Source organism: Citrus clementina, unplaced genomic scaffold (assembly GCF_000493195.1).
Source record: "Citrus clementina cultivar Clemenules unplaced genomic scaffold, Citrus_clementina_v1.0 scaffold_1, whole genome shotgun sequence".
Taxonomy (NCBI): Eukaryota; Viridiplantae; Streptophyta; class Magnoliopsida; order Sapindales; family Rutaceae; genus Citrus; species Citrus x clementina.
The window spans coordinates 6,316,021-6,324,170 of record NW_006263303.1 but is presented as its reverse complement, the minus strand read 5'-3'; the positions used below and the strand labels follow the sequence as shown (position 1 = coordinate 6,324,170).

At 32.0% G+C, this 8,150-nt stretch overlaps 1 protein-coding gene across 1 annotated transcript; it reads right to left on the bottom strand.

The window, feature by feature from the left end:
- Positions 1-6,276: 6,276 nt before the first annotated feature.
- Positions 6,277-7,141, bottom strand: LOC18055897. The gene has a single exon (XM_006451084.2). It carries the CDS (start codon positions 7,009-7,011, stop codon positions 6,349-6,351), a length of 663 nt encoding a protein of 220 aa, XP_006451147.1. The 5' UTR covers positions 7,012-7,141; the 3' UTR covers positions 6,277-6,348.
- Positions 7,142-8,150: the final 1,009 nt, after the last annotated feature.

Here is an 8,150-nt window from a genome sequence, read left to right as displayed (position 1 = left end):
CACCCCTGGGCTTGTGATTTTGGGCCTACGATGATATAATTTGCAGAAGTGAGAACTTGGACCGTTGAAATTTGAGAAGAGTACCGGTATATTTACAAAGAGTTGGACTATTAGCACCCCTCCAAAATTCTATTAAAAATCCTATTTCAATTATAATTCACCTATTGTCAAAAATACCCTTTTTCTTAATAATTTTTTTTTCCGTTTAAAAATCTTTCAATTTACAATAATTCTTTTACAATGAAATTCAATTGTTCGCCCCACAAGAAAATTGGTATAAGCTAAATACAAATACTACTATAAACGGTCCAAGTTGCCTAGAGTACTTGGCCAAACTTGTATTCTCCCTTCATAAACACTTGGTGGCTGGTGTGGCTTAGGGATGGTAAAATTTGGGTCCGGGTCTGGGTTTAGCCATTCCAGATCCTGACCCAGACGAATATTTTCTGTACTGGACCCGGAAATAAACCTGCCTTTTTCCACTTCGGGTCAGGCACGGGTTCAACCCGGGAAAATTCGGGTTCTCGGATTGCAGGTTTCCAACCCGGATTGATGAATCCAATTGAAAAAAAAACTAAATTCAACTAAAAAATCAAATAGAAATACATATCCAGGATTTCAACAAATCAAATACAAATTCAACTTCTAAACAAACTAAATACAAATAAGCTCGTTTGTTTCTTGGTTCGAACCTCCCACTTATAATCAACGACATCATCATCATTATTGCTACTTCTTTGCGTTTGAATCAAATCGATCACGTTTCCAGCACTCTAATATATTAACAGCAACAGCCAACAATTAAAAAAAATTCAAAATTAAATAAATTATAAATAACAAAATGGAAGCATATTGATAACTCTAGGAAATTAGAGTTATTACATCAATTTTAGACTTGAATCAAGGTCATTTAGAGAACAAATAAGGTGTTCTTATTACATTTTGATTACCTTTTGCATAAACATTCATTTTAGTTAGGTTTTAATAAGTTTCGTTTAAATCAAGTAATTTGTGCTAAAAACAGGTGCATAATTGTAGGTTTTAAATTCGTAAGGGGATGTTGAGACATTAGATGAGCAAGAGGAGAAAAGAAGATGGCCATAAAAGAAGACAAGCACAATCGGGAATAATGCAGTGCTGTTGTAGATGTCAAGGCAACTAGTGCTGCAGCAATCAGAAAGCAATGCGGGAGAAAGCTTAAAGCGTGGGTCAGCCATAAAATCGTGATCTGCATGTTTTCTAATTTAAACGCATGTACGCGCATGGACTTTGGGTCTTTTACCCTAATTTGCAATATAAAAGGAGGCGTGCACCACTTAGAAAGGCATCAATGAATTATCATAAAAAATAATTACAAAGGCAAAAAGAAGGAGATCAAGATTGAGGAGTGCTAGTCGGAAACAAATAAAAGAATCGTGCAGAATTATTTGTCTTTCATCGTGCTCAACTTATATTTTCTCTTCTTCCTTGAATTGTTTGGATGTATTCTGAGTTCAATATATTTGTGTTTATTTTTATCATCCAGATTATGAACTAAATTTACCTATGGTTGAACGACAAATAATCCAATGGGGTCTTGACTGTTCTTTTATGTTGTTAAGGTAATGCTGTAGCATTATACTCTAGTAGTTTTTATGAATACAACTGTTTTTTTGGTTGATCACCCATTTGATAGTTTCAATTAAGATAGAGCAGCAAAAGGGCATGTCTTAACAGATATTATTAGAGTATTACTTGTTCTTAAGTCGAGTTTCCTGGATTAAGTTACTTTGAATCACATAAGGGCAATACTTGAAATTAAGATTTGTGACACTCTAGACATATGTGTTCACATTGTAGGGTGAAGAGATTAAAGGTTATAATGTCGTACCATAAATATATGAGCAACTGGTCATTATTAGTAGATTTAAAAGTATGAGATTTCCAACATACGATAGCTGTGGATGCAGATTTATTCTACCCATTGCTGCAGCACTTATTGTAACAACTAGTGCTAATTTGGTAAACAACAGTCACCCCATTATAAGAGTTTGATCATTCAACTACTATATTCTTAATTGAATCTTAGACACATTTAATTTAGTTTATTTCATTACGGTATTGTTTTATTTCCATCTCTCATAATTATTAGTTACGATAGAATTATTTGACAATTGTTAGTTTCGATCTTTAGTTGATTTGTGTTATTGTAATTGCTTTAGCAGTTTGGAGTAACATCAATTTCTGTGGAGACGATATTGAATACTCATAACTTTATTACTTGTTGTGTATACTTGCACATTGGCATTGATAATAATTGATTATAGAAATCAATCAACACATATCAAAGCATAAGTATTAAAATCAAATCATAACAAAGCATAAATCACATACTTATAAAATGAAAGACAACAACTTTCAACGAGGGAAGCAATAACTCACGATTCGGTATCCAAGAACTTGAAGGATTGGCGTCCAGTGAGGCAACGAACGGCGAAGGCAAGCTCGTTACTTCTAATCGTATTGAATCTGGTTACTGGTCGCGACAACGGCTAATGATGATGAACATAGCCGCGATTGCGATTGGCGAAGGCGGCGTTCGACCCATACCACAACTGGTTACCGGTTGCGGCAGAAAAGATAAGGAAATGATGACTGATGATGATGATGAACAGCCGAGAAGATGGGCAAGTGATGACGACGATGATTTGATTTGATGAAGATAAGCTGAAGAGGGACTGAGAGAGGAAATGTTTGTGCGGCTGGGAAAGTATAATGAGCTAGGGCACCATTTGGGGCTTTTTATTTTCCTATTTATATTAAAAATAATTTTTAAAAATTAATATATACTGGGTCCGGGTTCCGGATATACAGGTTTACCTAAACCCGGAACCGAACCCGGACACATGCGGGTTTTTAAAATGACATCCGGATCCGAATTTTATTTAATCTGGTACGGGTTGAACCCGGACCGAAAAATCTGGGTTTTATCTGGGTCCGAGCCGGGTGCGGGTTGAATTGCCATCCCTAGTGTGGCTAGAGGAAGCTCCTGCATAAATTGTAAATATATTGTTGCTCCCTTGCTTTTTTTTTTCCTTCTAATATAAAATACTCTTTTTACACTTTTTTAAAATAATCTCTTTTAAGCTAAAGAAATAATAAAAAATTATGCTGTTTTGATATCACCAATCTTCTCCAACTTTCTTTCTCCACAAAACCAAAAATATCTATCTCCCAAACATAAAAATAATCAATATGAAAAAAAATATTGTTTTAAGTTTGTGTAAACTAATTGTATAGGTGAAACTATGAAAGAGAAAAAAAGAAGAGAGAAAAATGGGTGGTGATATTTCCACCCCATAAATTTTATTAACCCATCCCAATTTTAAAAAAATTATTACAACAAGTGCACATTATTTTTAAAAAATTCAAATTAGGAAGGAATTTAAAATTTTAACCAATTAAATCCATATTAATTAATTTTTTTTATGAGACTTTTTTTTAATTATATTTTATCAATAAGGTTGTTTTAACATAAATTAATATAATTATCCTAACCTCATAAGGTAAAAGTACCAAAAATATCTAAAAATTTACTTTAACTTTAATAAATTTTTATACAATTTTTTTTTACATATTTTATTGATGTATAAGTAGTGCTTTTTTAGTATGATTATTAATATTCCACTAAACTAACGGGATGTAATTAGGACATTTGAAGTATTGAAAATTATTAAATTTTATATAAAGCATATTAGATTATAAAACATAAAACTAAATGTCTAAACAATTAGTTACAATAATATATATTTCTTAGGGTAATTTGGTTATTTATATTATAAGGGTAAATTAGTTAAATTAAACTTATCTTAAACCAACCTTAAATTGTTAAAAATTGTTAAAAGACAAAGTAAGAAAAAAAATTTACAAGAATGATTTAATTAATTAATTATTCAAACTTATTATTAATTTGTAATTCTATGAAATAATGTGAACTTATTGTAATTATTTTATGAAGGTGGGGTGGGTTTATAAAAATGGTGGGGTGGAAATATCCACACCCGAGAAAAATATAAGGTTAATTCTATTTCTATATGTCTTTAAATGTAATTATAATATAATAGGAGTTTTATAAGATCAATTAAGGGGTGCCAATAGTCTAACTCATTTACAAATTTGAAATCTAAAATTTATGTTCTAATTAACGTGATGTCTACATGAATTTATCATTTGGATGAAAAATGATAATGTCGTACAGCCACGATATAAATATTATATAAAAAAATTTTAAGCCCATTATTACTAATAGTAATAAAATTTCTATTGCCAATAAGTTTTTCAAGGTCATTCTATGATAGCCTTTTTTGTTTTGGCATTAATAACATAACAAATGCGTACAATTAAATTTAATCAATAGTAATAAATATAAATTCTTTAAAAATATTGTAATCAACAAATTGGCTAAAAAGTTATTTAAAAAATAAAAGAATAAAAGGATAGTTATAATGGGTTGCAAAAACGCCTTTAATTCAAGTCTCTCCATTCAATTTGAATCCATTAACCTATTTTAAATGTTATCTATTGTTTATTAATTAATTAATTATTTATCTACTAAACTAAACCAATGGTAGATATCAATAAAAAAAAAAAGAGCCTGAAATCGAATGATCCAGAACAATCCGATTATCAATAGGATAAAGTTCATACGGAAAAATCCACTTTAAAATAGATATGAAAAATAACATGTGAAACATATTTTATAACCATAAATCTTCACACAATTTTGTTTAAATGATCATTTAAATATGAAAAAAAAACTAAAAAATACATCTCTAATTCTCTAGTGCAGGCTCTGAGTGTTTGTTTTGAAAAAAAATTCACCAACTCTTCAAGAGTTATCTCACGCGGACAAGTCAATATTTTGAGTAAAAATGTTCTAGATGCTTTTTTTTTTTTAAATCTGAAATAGAAGAATAGATCTTTGTAACAGTATTTCATTATTTCTTCAATGCCTTTGTCACTCTTATGAGCAGCTTAAGGATAAGATAACGAAAATGAAGTGGGCATATTTAGACAACCAATGAGTAATTGCAAAGTTGGGATGAGATGAGATATCGTGTGTGGTAACTAAAAGAGTAAGATCACTACAGATAGTTCAATTAATTTTTGCCTCTTGCAACGGAAGTTAGAGAATTAATATTAAGAATCTTATTTATATTAGGTTAATGAAATTCTTTTTTTTTAAAAAAAAATCTGTATGCTAGTATTTTACATAGTGATTTAAGTATTTTAATCACACTTTTGCCCAAAAAAAACAAAAAAAAAAAGGCCTACTATATTCTCTCCATGTCTATCATAAATTGACGTAACGGGCCAGCCTAAACCAATTCCAACGATAATGGGCTGGATTGTGTCGAAATAATGGTCCATTTTCACAAAGTCTGAAACGGGGATACGGCTTCATCTTTCTAAGACTGGAGTGTATTATCTCATGGTGCCGCAGGAAAAGTGTTCTTTAATCTTTAACCCAAAAAAGAAGAAAAAAAGGTAGTGATCACAGTGGAAAGAGAAGAGAAGAGAGGGGATAAATAAATTAAAATGCAGTAAAGGGGAAATGGGATTGTAAACTTATAATTTCAATTAAGAAATGGGTATGAAAATAATCTTGTACCTATTCCATAATTAGTGGAGAGGGGATTCGAAAGGCCCGTTTCCATAGAAATTTAAGCCATCTTTAAGTAAAATACGATAGCATTGTTTTACTGGAAAAAGGGAATTAGTACAAGATTTTACAATGAAAATGATGTGAAACCCACTAATAATCTCCACCTCAATCCCACTGGCACAATCTTTTCAGGACTTTTTGTCATTAATTCAAATTTTAAGAGTATCCATTAAGATATTTCAATCTTCTGGGGGGTTAAGGAGGGGTTGGGCTCTCTATCATTACTCTTTACAATTGACAAACAAAAGAACATTTTTTTTCCCCTCCTTTTTTATTCCCAGTGTTATCAAAAGATTAAGTGATCTCTAAATGATGCAAAATATTCAACCTCAGAAAAATGGGAAAAAAAATTAATTGATGGATTAGTTCAACTATGAGCCACAAAAAAGAAAAAAAAAAAGGTCACGAAATATCAAATTCATCAATTAAGAAAGCATAGTAATAGATAGATAGATCTTTTTCTTTTTAACATAAAATGAAACAATTATGGTCATTGGCCCTTGGAAGTTATGAAATTAAATGAAGAGATTCGCATCAAGAATAATGTATCCAAAAAATGAAATTGAAAAATAAAATAAAATAACAAGAAGGAATTAATGTTGTGAAGGCACGAAGTCTCCTCTCTGAATTGCTTCATAACTATGTTATGATCGTAGCTTATTTGGCCTTGAACTGATACAAGCAGGAGTACTTACTGCAGAGTGATGACCAAAAAATTCAGCATATATTTCGATGAAGAACTTGTCAACAATGTCAACATAAGCAGGGCACGTGAGGCGAGAATAATAATGAAGAAACTCTTCAATGTCCAGCACGTGATCAACGTCGCTCATATCCATCAGCTCCAGCTCCTTTAACATTTCAGCAAGCAAACAGCTCCTTTCCTCTCTCATCATCATTATCATACCCCTACCACTACTGAAACGTGAATCTGCATGATGAACAGTTTTTGTTTTCAAGTTTTTACGGTTATTACCCTTCATCATGAAACCCTCACTCTCTTGTTTCATTGGCGATGATGATGATGACGACGTTACATTATTGATGACATTCTTCTTGTTTGGTCTCTGCTTCTTGATTGCCTTGATCTCTTTATTATTATTAGCTGATGATGGCTCCCATTGGTTGGTGAAGTGATCGGCGTAGAACGTGTCAAAGTCTTTGCCGTAAGTTGTTTGTATATTCATATGGGGAGGTGTACTTTTGGGCAATCTTTGGTAATCACTACCAGAAAAGAGAGATTTAAAGCTGTGTAGGGTTTTTTGAAAGAACCTTTTGGTGCTAGAAATGGAGTTTCTTAGCAGCATTGGTGATATCTTTGTGCCTTGGCTCTTCTATATTGTGATGATGTCAATTAAGATTGAGCCACTTTGAAAGGGCTATTTAACATGACTAGCAGAGTAGTCATAAGGAAAGAAAGCTCAAAGCTCCTTTCTCTCTTTTCTGAATTCTGATGATGATCACTTTGGCAACGTTCGGTTCCACTTTATGTTTATTGTTTGTCTTCACACGCTCCTTTCTTGTCCTTGAGTTTTCTTCTTGTTTGCTAAAAGAGTCCCCACTTCCTCTCTCTTTATTACGCTAATGAAGATTCGAAGATATGGAAGATTAACTAGATAAGCTAAAGCTTTTGATGATGTTGTATTGGTTGTTGTTGTTGTTATTAACTAGATAAAATAAATAGATAGAGTGTACGTTACTTTTACTTTTGTCGATGGAGTTGGTATGTAGCCTCTTTAGGAGAAAGAAAGGAGCGGGTGAGGTTGTTGAATTGCTTCTCTCAAATATTGTGATTGATTTGCTTTATTTGTTGCCCATATATTATTATACGTACGTACATCTCTACATATGTACTAATGGTCACCTAGCTAGTAATTAACTTCTTTCTTTGAAGTTTGAAAGTGAAACCCATGTTAAAGTATTGAAGCTAGGGCAATTGACCCCACCATATATAATATGTATACCAAACCAGCTTTGATTCCCTTTTGAATGAGTGATAACCAGCTTAGACCATCCACATAATTCATAATTGTTATGTATATCGCCGTGAATCACGGGATGCGAACTCCCACTATTGATGCAAAAATTAATGAGCTTAATTGTTATTATTAGGTTAAAGACCTTATTGAAATTCTCATACCAATGAGCCTCAACGTGCGGAATAGGGAATGTATAGGTTTTTAAGTAATTCAAACAATTCCGTCCACTTTACAAATCATTTCTTAAAACCACTATGATCACTTGCTAGCTAGTTTCTACACAGTAAACAAAAATGGATTTGCAACACAAGCTGGTGTAGGAAAAGATACGACTCAACTATGGGCATGGAAGGGAATTGATTGTTGACCCAACGCATTTAGGAAACAGCATTCTCTTAATAGCTATTAAATTTACTTTCAAAATGTAATATTAATATTATACTTTGTACACTACTAATTTTGAAAAG

What these genes read in the sequence shown, in the direction of transcription:
- LOC18055897 (XM_006451084.2), bottom strand. Translation starts at nt 7,011, where the DNA reads ATGCTGCTAAGAAACTCCATTTCTAGCACCAAAAGGTTCTTTCAAAAA.